The 14,130-nt window shown below is 42.0% G+C and overlaps 1 protein-coding gene across 1 annotated transcript; it reads right to left on the bottom strand.

The window, feature by feature from the left end:
* Positions 1-2,360: 2,360 nt before the first annotated feature.
* NANP (N-acetylneuraminic acid phosphatase) lies at positions 2,361-13,824 on the bottom strand. The gene is made up of 2 exons (XM_037155293.2): positions 13,708-13,824; positions 2,361-5,179 (listed from the first exon to the last, which is right to left on the bottom strand). The coding sequence occupies exons 1-2, from the start codon at positions 13,792-13,794 to the stop codon at positions 4,523-4,525; spliced, it is 744 nt and encodes a 247-aa protein (XP_037011188.1). The 5' UTR covers positions 13,795-13,824; the 3' UTR covers positions 2,361-4,522.
* Between the last annotated feature and the right edge of the window lie 306 nt (positions 13,825-14,130).

Here is a 14,130-nt window from a genome sequence, read left to right on the forward strand (position 1 = left end):
CATATGGGGACAGGCCTTGTGGCAAGACCTCTGGGAATTTAGGTCACCAGAAACAAATCACTGTGTATCTTGTGACTGGGCATGCACCCCTTGCTTCCCCTAGAAATGATGAGGCTGATACTCTAGCCAAGGTGTGCTGGCTGGAAACGGCCCCTGCTGACCTGTCAGGAAGAGATGTTTCCCGGTGACTGCACCATTGACTCTTACATGCTGGAGAGAAGACCATGTGGTCTACAGTAAAATCTTGGGGGTTAGCTGTCACCTTAGCAGAGGTACAGGAAGCTTATGAGACCTGTGTTATCTGCTCATGGGAGCATCCCCAGAGGCCTGTGAGAACTACTGGGCAGGTGGTATGGCCACAGGTACCATTGAACAGATGACAGATTGATGTAATCAGACCACTGTCTAGTTCAAAGGGGTATAAGTATGCAATCACATGTGTGGACATGGCTACTGGACTTTTAGCTGCTTATCCCCCATGGTACCCGGATGAGGGAATGGCAATTGCTGCACTGGAGCATGTTGAACTGCCTACGGATGACCCTTGATTAATGAAAGTGATCAGGGTATTTTCATGGGGATTTGGTGTAACAATGGGTTCAAGACCTGCATTGACTGGAAGTTCCATGTGGCCTATCACCCCAAAGCCCCTGGAATGACTGAATGGTACAAAGTTCTCTTAAATCAGGGACTGCAAGCTGTGGCTACCACCCCCACACTGGGGCATTGGATGAAACATTTGTGGACTGTCCTCCAGACTCTAAATGAAAGGAATTAGAAGGGGAGCCCAGCTCTACTAGAAGCCTTACTCCACCAGACTGCTGCTTCAATTCAGCTGTAAGTACAGACTAAGGATGCTTTGCTGAAACTATGCATGGGGAAACAGGGAAATACTGTTGCCTGTACCTAAAGGCCTGGAGCAAGGGCAAACAGCCACTTGGATGTGGCCTTGGGAAATAAAAGCCCCCCCCCCCACATGTATTGGGTGGCTCTTGTTGCCTCTTGTGGAAAAGGGTTGGAGAGAAACTTGCAAATAGTGCCTTGGGTGATTGGGACATGGCCCCCAATCTTAAAGGTGGCATACCCAGGGCCAGCAAATCACAAAGTGCTTCTTTGTGGTACCTTTGTGATGTTCTTATGGCCCATTATGAGTTCTCCACTGTTGCAAGTAGATGCTGAGCCTCCAGTTGAGACACAAAAGGTATGATACTCATGCCCAGGAAGGCCCCTTTTGCCAGCCACTATCTTACTGGCTGAAACTTGCTTGTATATTGCCTGAGGGGAATAATTTGCTATCATTTGTTCCAATAACTGTTTTGTCTTTTCACCCCTAGGGTGCAAAGTAACACCTTAGTGGATTGGCTACATGCCTATGCCTCAGTGGCTAACCAATCAGCATGTTGGGTCTGCACTGAAATCCTCCCGGGGCATGCCTACTGGCCTCCCAAGGCACATCTCTCCAGCTTCTGTCTCAAACTGGACTTGGTTTCAGCACCAGTGGAAACAGTGCACATCCATTGTGGAATGTGACCTGGACTGACATCTTCGCTTGGGCCAAGCAGCGGTATGTCTGGCCCAAGCTGTTGGTCGGCTACTTCATATGGGATGGTTCAGGGTGGTTCACTGCTGAAGCCATGGAGCTGGCTGGACCAGCTCCCCTTTGTATCGAGAACCTCAAAGGCCATGCCCAAGTAGGCTGGATTCTGATAGGTCTGTGTCAGACTCAGATTCAAAGGCATGACTGGGAGGTGCAGAAGAAGGCATGGGCTGCAGCTCCCCCTGGGGCCCTCTGGGTGTGTGGCTCACATGGGTGCTATACCTGCCTGGAAATTGGACTGGCCGTTGTACCTGGGGATGGCCCTATTTGCCTGCTCAAGTTCAGAAAACTCTGGCAATTTGGCCAGCCAATTGGGAAGTGGTTAAGGCACGACACCAGGTAAAGCATACTCCCTGTCGGTATTACCTATTAGCTATTTTTTCCCCTCAAGCTGCTTCTAGTCACTGAGACTGAGATAACTGCTTTGGCTTTGCACACTGCTCATATGCTGAATGCAACACCATTCCCTAAGCCTCTTAAATGAGGAAGTGTATCGATTAAGGAAAGTAGCCTTGCAAAACTGTATGGCCTTAGATATGCTTACTGCCTCCCAAGGTGGAGTGTGTGCCCTAGTAGGGACTGAATGTTGTGTGCATTCCTGATGTCCATCATGTTATCCAAGCGCCACAGGCATTAGTTTCTGAGACCGGTGCTACTGAATGCCTGACAGGTGATCCCCTGCAGGAATGGTGGGCATTCATAACTACTGATGGTGGTGGGTCCTTGCTGTCTTGGGTGGCAGTGCTCACTAAATACAAAAGTGGACTTTTAAAAAATTTTATTTATTTATATTTTGAGGGGAAGGGAAGGAGAGGAGAGAAACATCAATGTATGGTTGCCTCCTGTGAGTCCCCTGCTGGGAACTGGCCTGTAACCCAGGCATGTGCCCTGACTGGGAATCGAACCGCAATTGTGTGGTTTGCAGGCCCACGCTCAATCCACTGAGCTACACTAGCCAGGGCTCCAAGATTTCTTAATATCTTCTGTAATATCCTACTAAGAAAGTAGGAAACCACAAAGTCTATCCCAAAGGCTGGGTATAAATGGAAAGTAATATTGCATTACTGCACTGTATAGAATACAAACTTGAAGACAAGGAAACTCAATTCTTTCAACTTCCATCCCCCAGATTACTTTTGTTGAAGAAATGGTTATTTAACATCCTAGAAGCCATCTTGTTGAGACCTACTCTGTGATCTATGAGTGATAAACCTTTTCCAGTTAACATAATAAATGTGATGCTGCCTACACCTATCTGTGGGACAACTAAAAGAAAAAACCCTCAGAATCACACATCATTTGTTAAAGAAATTGCACACATAATTTTTTTTGTCAAGATCCTCCCACTAAACAATTTTGAAATAGCTAAAATATAATTGAGGTCACATGGATACCACGCCTGGTACTGCACACATGTGCTGTTCCCAAATGTTCAGCTTTATAACAGCATTCTGGAACAGTCAATTGCAGTCACATTTTAAAAATCAAAAGAGGTAAATAAAACAGTGAGTTTACACAATGGCAGAAAATTCTGTTCTTGGTAGTAGGCAGGAAATAATTGGCTGAAGAAATATTGTAGGTTTATGGAGAGGCATAATTTACAATCTGAGTAAGAGAATCACTGGATACTTGAAAAAGTCATACAAACCATGAGTCTAATATTTTACATTAGTAATTTATACAAAATGTAAAAAAAACTAAAGTTGTTATTTCTTATTTCCTTAACCATTTTACTCTAAGATGGTGAAATCATGAGACTACCTTAAGAAATTTTTCTAGATGCAAGCTACTTTGAAATGGAATCATTATTAAGCTCAAGTGAACCCTAAACTGAATACAGAAATTTGTGAAACAATAATCTGTTTCCCAAAATTTGAAAAGCAGGAGGCTTAAGACAGATGGTACCATAAAGAGCCAAATTTTAAAATGGCAGCCTGAAAATGGTTCAGAGCAAAAACTAATTTTGTTAGTTTTCATCATATGGGTGAAACTGTTCAGTTAGTAGAGAATAGCTGGGAGTTGGGGAGGGGGCACCTAGTAAGGCCAAGACAATTCACCTCTGATGTATCCACAAAAGGAAAATGACTTTTTAATTTAAATACTTTACTGTTTATGCTATTACAGTTGTCATAGGAAAATGACTTTTTATGGCTTGCACTTATCTCCAGAAAGACAGTCCAGTCCCCTCAACTCCATTGTGTGCATGGTAATAGACAGTAAAAATATTTTCAGAAGAGGTAAAGACTAATAGGAAACTACAAGCTCACTCTAGAAAAACATGATAATGTCATGGAAAAGGAGTACCACATGTTGATTACACAGCTTTTTTTTTTTTTTAACTGGAGGAATCTGTCATGTTTATACCAAAGGAAAATAAGAGGCCCCTCAAGAAAGGTAATACAGAAAAATTATATGTATAAAAGAAAGTATACATTTAAAGTATGTAAAAATGGTATATTTTTTCAAATATATACAAAATAATGAAATGCCTCAATTTGAATGTGAGTTAGTACTTATTTCATATTAACCAGATTCAGTTGCTCTGGTAAACTTCTATTACATGTTTTTGGAGGTCTTATTAAGAAATACCTATTTTTAAGCCAGTACATAAAACCTGTATTTAAGTACCTATGTATAAGCTATCCTCCTTCTTATCTTTTGGATCCAAGATGCTAAAAGATTAATAGATTTTTTTAAAAACCTCATCATAGATTAACAAATACTTCTTCAATTTTTCTCAATCACACTAAGAAAAATAACGTATCAATTTATTATAGATTTCCAGATATCAATACCAATCAATGGTTGGTTGGCTATTAAATCATAAGTAAAATGATTCTTAGAACTGGGTCATAGTATATGGAATGCCTTAACTTTTCTTAGTTCTAATCTTGTAAAATACATAACCATGCCCTTTTATTTGTTTTAAGCTGATATACTGACTTTGCAGTCCATACTTTGTAAGAGAGCAGGTAACTCTAGCACAGAAGAAACTATATAATGTGGTATTGGCGATGACTTCAGTGGCACTATTGAATTTTTATTTATCCAGACTGTTGCCTTCAGCCCTGCATTGAGACCTCCTTGTATATCAGTTTCTAGTGTGTCACCAACCATCACACAGTCCCCAGGCTGCACTCCGAGGAGATCACAGCAGTAATAAAATATGGAAGGTGATGGTTTCTCTTCTTTCTGTTCTCCACCTACAACAATAGCATCAAAATAGGACTGGCAGGCACAAGCATCAATCTTCTCCCTCTGAGTCTGTCTGTCTCCATTTGTTAACAAAAGTAGATAGACCTCCTTTCGAAGTTCATTGAGCATAGCTTTGACATCTTCTGCTAGTGTCATATGCTGTAAACGTGTAGATTTCCACAAAAAATAACATTCTTCAGCCAACTTCCTATTGGCTGCACCACCCTTGGTTTCCTGAATTGCTTCTTCCCAGTGTGAAATCCTTAGATCAGTAATGCATGTATTGGAAGAATGAAAACATTCCTTGCTGAGTTTAACTTGAACTTTGTCACAAATTATTTCAGCCTCTTCTTTGTAATGGTATTTTGATTGTAAAATCTTTATTACCTAAATAAAAGAAAAAACTCCATTAACACTAAAAAACTTTCTGTCATTAAGAGGTAAGCCATGAGATGTGATCCTATAAACCCAGAACCCAGAGATTCTAACTCCATTCCTCTGTGTTAAGACAGCTCTATTATTACATCATTTCCCTTTGGAATTTGTCTTATTTTTAAAGAACACCTGAATAAAGATCTCCCAACCTCTAGGAAGAAAAAATATATATGCACACACACATGTATATGTATATATTCATATGTATATATATGAATATGTAAAAACTATATATGTAGTTATATATGAATATGTATTCATATATATATAACTACATGTATACAAAACATATGTATATATTTATTCAAATTTATATTCTGAAAACATTCTTCATATATAGCTAATAAAAATCCTTCTTTTAGCAATTTAAATCTACCACCTTTCAGGTCATGAAGATATGAAAATGAAACTTGTGTTTATTATCTGTTGTGGACTGCTCTGCCTGGTTCTAGGAATTGTAACTCTACCCTCCTGTGGCTAAGGATGAGTCAGTGACCTCTGGAATGTGAGCCACAGGAGACAAGGCTTGTCTCTGGTAGCAAATGCTGTCTCAGTTTCCTCCCTGCCCCCAAAGCATGGTTGGAAGTCCTTGATGGGTAAGATCCCTCAGAAGAGGGGCAACCTAGGCCAGACATGATCACTTGGGAGACCATCATGAAAGGACTGGGGGGGGGGGCACCTGCAACAAAGAGCAATGGACTCTCACTACCCCGCCCCTGCCCCACCCCCCTGCTGGCTTTGAGATAGCCCAGTCCCCATGTCCTATGGGAGAAGCGTTTCCTGGCTCTATGGGGAGAGTGAAGTTCCTTGCCTTGCTAGGGCTTGTGTCCCAGGAAAAAATCTGGCATCACAAAGACTTCCTGAAAAACTTGTGAACTCTGCTCTGCTAAGAGTGCTTTCATTCATATGTTAAGGGTTTGAGCAGGAAACTCTAAAACTCTCTTCCTGACAGACTCTGACTCAGACCAAGCCTTCAGATTTCTTTGAAATGTTATCTACTGTTTTATCCTTGCTGCCCTGTATTCCTGTGTATTACAACCCAATAAAAGCCCTTGGAGGAAGGGGCTCAAGGCCTTTTTACTCTGGGAAACTGGCCACCTCTCCTCCCCAAGCAGATCACATCACGTTTCAGTCATGTTTACTCTCATCCGTGGCACATGGGGGGACGTGTCAGGAAAGTCACCCCCACATATATTTAGTGAAGTACTTTAAATTTCTAACAACTATTATTTAGACTCTTCCCAGAAATAACACAGGTTCATCTCACTTTTTCTCATCTATGCCCCTTTCATATCTTAAAGGCCTAAATTGACCACCATATAAAATGGGATCCAATTCTGTACTTAAAAAAATGTGTATACAGCCCTAGCTTGTGTGGCTCAGTGGATTGAGGGCCCGCCTGCAAACCAAAGGGTCACTGGTTTGATTCCTAGTCAAGGAACATGCCTGGGTTGCAGGCCAGAAGCAAACACACATGATGTTTCTCTCCCTTTTTTTCTCCTTCCTTTCACCTCTCTCCAAAAATAAATAAATAAAATCTTTAAAAAAATGGGTATATAGCTCTAATGAAATCAAGCATGTTCTGTGATTTCAGCAGTTTAATAATCCAGTGCTTCTTCCAAACCTAGGTTTCCAGATGAAAAAAAACTTCAAGTTGTTTTGAGTCACTCTCTTTGTTACCATAGTTCTGATTATCTTCAGAATTACATTAGGTTCTTAATCATTTTTACTATCTTTTAACATTTACCAATACCCTAATGGCAAGCATTATGCCCAATGCTCACATTCATTATTTCTACCTAACTTTACAAGAGTTCTCCTCTAGAGATGAGGAATAGAAGTTCAGAATTCAGTACTCGCTTGAGCTGGAATTTTAACACACACTTGCCTATTTTCAAAGTCTACATGTTTGCCTTTACACTATTGTATCAGGCACTCAGAGACTAGGTCTCTAGTCTTCATGAAGTTATCTGGTGGGGAAAATAAACTGGTATACAACCACCACAAATGCTGTGTTGAGTGCCATGACAGTCTTATGAACATCAACTGTGGAAGTAAAATGGAAGGAGCAAGTCATTCCACAGGATTGCTGGCAAAGCCTTGTCCAAGGAAGTAATATTTAAGCCAAACAGTTACCAAGTCTTTCAGGTGGGATGGAAGGATCAAAAAATCATTCTAAACAGAAGGAACAGCAAGAAGAAAGTCACAGAGCTTGGAACTTTGAAGGCAAGAAGGTTAGTTCAGCTAAAATGAAGTCACATGAGGGAGGATGCTAATAGATGAGACTATAGGCTGTTTGGTATCAGCTTGTAAAAAGAAAGTGTTATATCCCAGGCTATAACAGAAGCTACCCAAATCACCTTGGTATATACTATTCCCATACATGTCAATGGTTTTATATTGTTAAGTACTTGGGCTTCTCTTCCTGAGGGCTTTATTTGGCCATATCTATACCCAGGCACATAGGCTGGGGCCAGTGTTGCCCGGGAGTGGCTTCAACTAATGAGGAACTGAAACTGGTGAATAAGTATCACAGCTTTTTTGCCCCTTGGGAGGGGCAAGTAAAGCATATTCTGCATACTGTCTCTCAGAGTTCCCCAACTCTTCACACCAGTAACCTGCTCATTTATGTAACCTTATTGGATTCCTTCAATTCCCCATCTTACTCTGTACAGTGCTTACAGGGAGCCCCATCCAAACAAATTACCTGCACTTGAAGTCCCTGTTTTAGGGACATCAGGGTAAAGTCAAGCATGCCAAGACAATTTTAGATCTTACCAGATAAGTGCAATGTACATAGTTGGAACTAAAATTTGTCTGCTGTTCAAGCAACAGGGTCAAACAAAATGTGCTGTCCTAAACTATACAGGGAAGAGTGATATGCTATTCACACCAGATACTCAATTCACCCTTTGAAAATAAGAAAAGATAGACATTCTTCTCCCTTCAGACTATATGAATCACATCAAAAGTAAAGAAAATATATATTTTCAGGCTACTTGTGCTCATCAGAGAATTCAAGAGTTAAAAAAAAAACAAACCTTTCATTAGTCCAAGAAAAACATACCAGCCCTAAGAATTTTAGGTGAAAGTAAAACACTGTAAGTTTTTACCTTATAAAGTTAAATTTCAATTAACAAATCAAGCTTCTTCAAACTTCATGGCTATGTTACCATCTTTTATAACAATGTTAATTGAATTATTCTTGAGCTATGCTTAAAGGTCATTCTAAAGTTTTAAAAACCCCATTGCCACACAATAAAAAGAAACAGGTCTCTATAAAACTACTGGGCTTGATCTTAAATCAAAGCTGTATCATAGTTATAAAACACAAAGCTTCCAATAAAGATCCAGTTGTTACTGCAACTGGCAATTCACTGGGTCTCAGAAAAACCAGAATTAGCTCACCTTAAAGGGGAAATTCTTGTAAAAGCATAAAATATTGCTCCCCAAGTTTCAAAATTTCTTCCCATTACATCCCCTGAGTTAACTTTCCTATTTGTCACACAGCAACTAATTACAGATTCATTTGGATAAGAAAGTAGCATTTTAATAATATTAACATATTTGGGAAGAAAGTTTACCAGTCATTCACATATATTAGATCAAACAGAAATAATCCCCTAGTTGAATTAGTACATGCTATTATTTATATAAACTCTCCCAACATTTGCACTAAGAGAATGGGAGTTCTGACTGAACTGAAGGTAGAGGAAAAAGATCTCTAACTTGGAGATGTGATGATATTTTGTGCAAGGGTTAAGGCAGACTGGAAAAAACATTTTGAGCCAAATAAGCCCACCAGGTACCCATAAGCCTGAAAAAACAGACCCTAAGATAGTGGGGGTGGGGAATCAATTTGCAGACACTATATAAACTCAAACTTCATCAACTTCTAAACTCTATTTAAGGCTGTCTTATACAAAAAGGAAACTTCTTTACTTCTTCTTCTGTGGACTCATAATTAAAGTTAATATCATCACTACTCATGTTTAGCTAACTGTGATTTAAGAAAACTTCTTGAGAGGCAGAACAATATAACATTTTATAACACTATGATTAATATATGAAGTGACTGAATTCCAAATAAAACTAAGTTAAAAATACATTCAAGCTGCCCTCCTGTTATTTTTCGTTCAAGTCTTTGCTCAAACATCATCTACTCAATGTGGCCTAATCTGACCAACCTATTTAAAACTGTGATTTGTGATTTTTGAGAAAATGGCAGCCAAGGTGAGTCCACTTGCTCTTGTACCCAGTTCGGATACTTAGCTGATCTGCTGAAAAATAAAATCAACAGTCAATGGAATCTTAGCTGATATGATGTTTGGAGGACAAAATGTAAAGAGGATGCTTCAAAATGAGCAGTTAGAAGGTTTTATAGGTAGAGAAGGAGAGTTCCTGGGCATGGTGTTAACAGCTTGTGCTGCCAGCATCTATGGAGAGCCTGGTCAGAGACAGCAGCCTAGCAGCTCTCTCCCCTCCCAGGATGGGACCAGAAGTGACTTGAATATGCAAAGTCTTGAGGAGAGCCAGGCTACAGACACACACTCACACACACATATGCACACACGCACATGCACAACTAGCAGCACACCTATAGCTGCAATGGTGGATGCTGACCAGCAGAGTGCCTGAGAATGAGAGAAATACTGTCTGCATCTCAATCCGGTGCAGGACAAGGGCTGTGGCTGGCTGTGATAGCTAGCCTCTTGACTTTCTGGAGAGGTGGAGAGTGCAGAAAGCCAGACAGTGGTTCAGCACTGCAGTTTGAACACTCACAGAGACTTTTTTAAAAGGGGAACTGAGATGTGCTAGGCAAGGACCCCACACGCCCAGCTGCCCTGCCAGAAAGGAGGGAGGACTGTGGGCTCAATTTGATTCTACTCAGTACAGCTGGGTGGACTGATCAAAGGGGAGCATAGCAAGGTAGTTTCTGGGCCTCAGGCCAGTGTGGCTAGTGTGGCTGCTGTGTGCTGTGAGGGTGGTGGACTGGGAAGTGTGTACCTGAGATTATTTGAAGACAGTCTGGTCCCCCTTCCCTGGTAACACCTCCAGGAAGGGAAGGTTGTACCCAGCTACCGCCTCCTGTAGCAGCAGGGGAAGATCTGCAAAACTGGCTGGACAGGCTTAACAACCCTACAGGTGGGAATTTCTTCAAGAGAAAGAGAGCAAGATGAACACCTAAAAGGGCCTAATTTGAACTCCTCACAGGGAGACAAAGCACATTGGGTCCTAGGACCCTATTTCACTGAGGCCACCAAAGCAGGAAGTTAAGAAAAAGGTATATAGCAAGGGGGATTCAGGGCTCTGCCCTGCCTTGGCTCACACAGAGCTGCTGTCACACCAAGCAGGAGAGCTTATGCTCTTACACAGATTGCCCCCTCCAACCAATGACATGGACAGCTTTTAAGCATAAATTATATATTATTGGAAATAAATTGGCACAGAATATGGGAGGTATAGGGGCAGGAGGAATGCACACACAATTTTCCCAGATGACTGAATAGTGCCTCCCAGGGGAGAACCAGAGGCCCCAACCTCTTGAGCACAACAGAAGCTTCCTCTAGAAACAGGTGAAGGAGGTACAGGTGATGTTGCCAGAAGTTGGACACCCATACTTGGACCTTGAGCTGATAAAAAACCACAAATACAGAAAGAAGTCTATGATGGCCATTCTCACCAGTGTGAAGTGGTATCTCATTGTGGTTTTAATTTGTATCTCTGATGGCTAGTGATGCTGAGCATCTTTTCATTTGTTTCTGGGCCCTCTGTATGTCCTTCTTAGAGAAGTGTCTGCTCAAGTCTTTTGCCCATTTTGTAATTGAGTTGTTTGTCTTCCTGGAGTGGCATCCTGTGAGTTCTTTATATATTCTGGAGATCAAAAGTATCTCCAAAGATACCTTTGTTGCTGTTCAACGGCAATTGTCTCAGTTTTTTTCCTTTTGTCTCTCCCCTGCCCTGCCCAGCTCACTCCCCATTCCATCAGTAAATCTTCATCAAATAATAATATTTGATGAATATTTAATCTTCATCAAACAAATAATATTACTTAAAGGTTTATTATCACACATGATTTCTTAAAAGAATCCTAGCTCTCAAAGTAGGATACCTTTTGTCCAAGGTATCTTTGGAAAATATGTTTTCCCATATAGTTGATTATCTTTTCATTTTAATGCTGCTTTCTTTAGCCATGCAGAAGCTTTTTAATTTGATGAGGTCCCATTTGTTTATTATTTCCTTTATGTCCCTTGCTTTAGGGGACTTATCAGTGAAGACATTGCTGCATGGAATGTCTGAGATTCATAAACAAATCAACAAGTAAGTGTAGGAGAAGATGTAGAGAAAAGGGAACCCTAGTACACTCTTGGTGGGAATGCAAACTGGTGTAGCCACTGTGGAAAACAGTATGGAATTTCCTCAAAAAACTAAAAGTGGAACTGCCTTTTGACCCAGCAATTCCACTGCTGGGATTATACCCTAAGATGCCGAAACACCAATCCAAAAGAACCTATGCACCCCAATGTTCACAGCAGCACAATTTACAATAGCCAAGTGCTGGAAGCAACCTAAGTGCCCATCAGTAAATTACTGGATCAAAAACTGTGTTTCATTTACACAATGGAATACTATGCAGCAGAAAGAATGAAAGAACTCCTAGCCTTCAAGACATTTTGTATGGAACTGCAGAGTATTATTCTAAGTGAAATAAGCCAGGCAATGAAAGACAAATACCAATATGCTCTCACCTATAAGTGGAACCTAATAAACAAAACAAACAAGCAAGCAAAATAGAACCAGAGACATGTAAATAAGGAACAATCTGATAATGATCAGAGGGGGTAGAGGGAGGGAAAGTGGGGGAGATAACAGGAAAGGTCTAGTCAAGGAACATGTACGAAGGACCAAAGATAACGGACAACCAGATGAAGATTTACTGATGGAATGGGGAGTGAGCTGGGCAGGGCAGGGGAGAGACAAAAGGAAAAAAACTGAGACAATTGCCGTTGAACAGCAACAAAAACAAATAATATTACTTAAAGTTTTACTATCACACATGATTTCTTAAAAGAATCCTAGCTCTCAAAGTAGTATTTACAACATTAAACTCCCTGAAATTTAGTTTTGAACTTGGATTAGATTAATCTTTACATGATATAATTTTATAATTATGAAATGAGTGAACTGAGTCAACAGAAGAAAACTCACAAAGGAGCAGCTAGTCCAACAAAGACCTCTGGGCTCTCTGAAACTTCTGAAAACTAACTGGCGTCCTGGAGCCTGGGATAGGAACCAGGCCCCATGGACCCTGCATCCAGATTCCACAGTCCATGTATTAGATGCCCAACTTTCTATCTGTAACTCTGCCCTTCCTTCTAGATGACTTTCCAGCTTTTTCAGAAGTATGTCTGGGGGTGGGGGGAGGGCAGGCTGGAATGGAAGTAAAAGGCGGTAAACTGTACTTGAAAAATTAAAATAAAAAAAATCACTTAAAAAAAAAGAAGAAGTATGGAGAGGTGCTCAACCTGGTGCTTCCCAAGAAGAAGACAGGCACCGCTGTGGTGGAGTTTGCAACCGTCAGGGCTGCGGAGCTGGCTATCCAGAATGAAGTGGGCCTGGCCATAACCCTCTGAAGATTTACTGGTTGAAGGTACCGCGCAAGGGCAAGGATGGCCCCAGACACCCAGGACTGGCGCAGGGCTCACCTGCGTCTGAGAGGGACTACAAAAGCCTCCTCAGGATGCGCAAGCGCCAAGCAGCTGGGCGGCAGCAGCAGACTGCCCAAATGCAGCAGGCAAGGTAGAGCAGCCCTTGTAGCTCCAGTCCTGCCACCTCACTGCCTTTTTCTTAAATCTCACCAATAAACTTAAAGAAGAGGAAGAAGACAACGACGACTATGGGCGTTTCGGCAGAGAAAACTCTCTGGAATCCATTAAGGCCAACCTCACTACTTTCAGATCTGTAACTTCTTGGGTCTCCTCAATCTACTGGAAAATACACAGTGAACCCTCCCCCGAGGTCAATCACAGAAAGCGTGCTGCTGCGTGCACTCTTTCTGATTCAAACGTGTCCTGGCAAAAAAGCCAGGTGAGGTGACTTGGCGTGGTGTGACAGTCTATGTTTTAGGGCAACACTGCCATCGTGGCAGTTTTAATAACATTCTTCCGGGTCCCAAAGCTGTAGAAGTAACTTCAAAATCCCAGTCCCCAAGAGCCTGCGGACAGATAGGCAGATAAGCTAAACTGCCAGGTTTTAGAGAAGGTAACCCCCCTACCTCACTCAACCTTCTTTTTTGCTCCTTCCCGCACAAGAGTCTCCAAGTACGAGAGGCCAGTGCTTCCGGGACCCCTGCGGGAGCACCAACCCAGGCCGCAGTGTAAGTGGAAAGGGAGGACACCAAGAAAATGGGAAATAACACAGTACCGGATGGGACGAAATGACTAGACTGAGGAGGGCTGTGGGTACCGGGAAGCAGTTACCTCCAACATGCCTTTCCTACTCGCCCCAGCGGTGTCGATGAGCGTGTTGTCCAGGTCAAAGAAAACGGCCCGGACGCCTAACCCCATTACATCAGCAAGCTACACTCTCCAACTCCCCTCCCCCGCAGCCAGAGCAAGCGCAAGCGCAGAGGTAGTGCAAGAAACCCGTGGGTGGAGCTACGAGGGTCACCTGACCCTTTCATGCTGCCTAGCAAGTAAAAAGCCTGGAAATAGCCGGTTCGCAGACACTCCAGAATAGTCTTTAGGTCGAAGGAGATAGGCACCCGCGAAACCATGACCAGTTGTGTGAGCAGCTGTGAGAAGCTAAGAAGTGCATGTCTGTGGCCTGTTAGAAATCAGTGACAAGCAAAGCTCTAGGAGCTCCTCCTTGCCTTCTCTTGCTCCCTTTCCCCCATCCATAGT

The sequence above is a fragment of the Artibeus jamaicensis genome, unplaced genomic scaffold (assembly GCF_021234435.1).
Source record: "Artibeus jamaicensis isolate MK-2021 breed Jamaican fruit bat unplaced genomic scaffold, CSHL_Jam_final contig_135, whole genome shotgun sequence".
Classification (NCBI taxonomy): domain Eukaryota; kingdom Metazoa; phylum Chordata; class Mammalia; order Chiroptera; family Phyllostomidae; genus Artibeus; species Artibeus jamaicensis.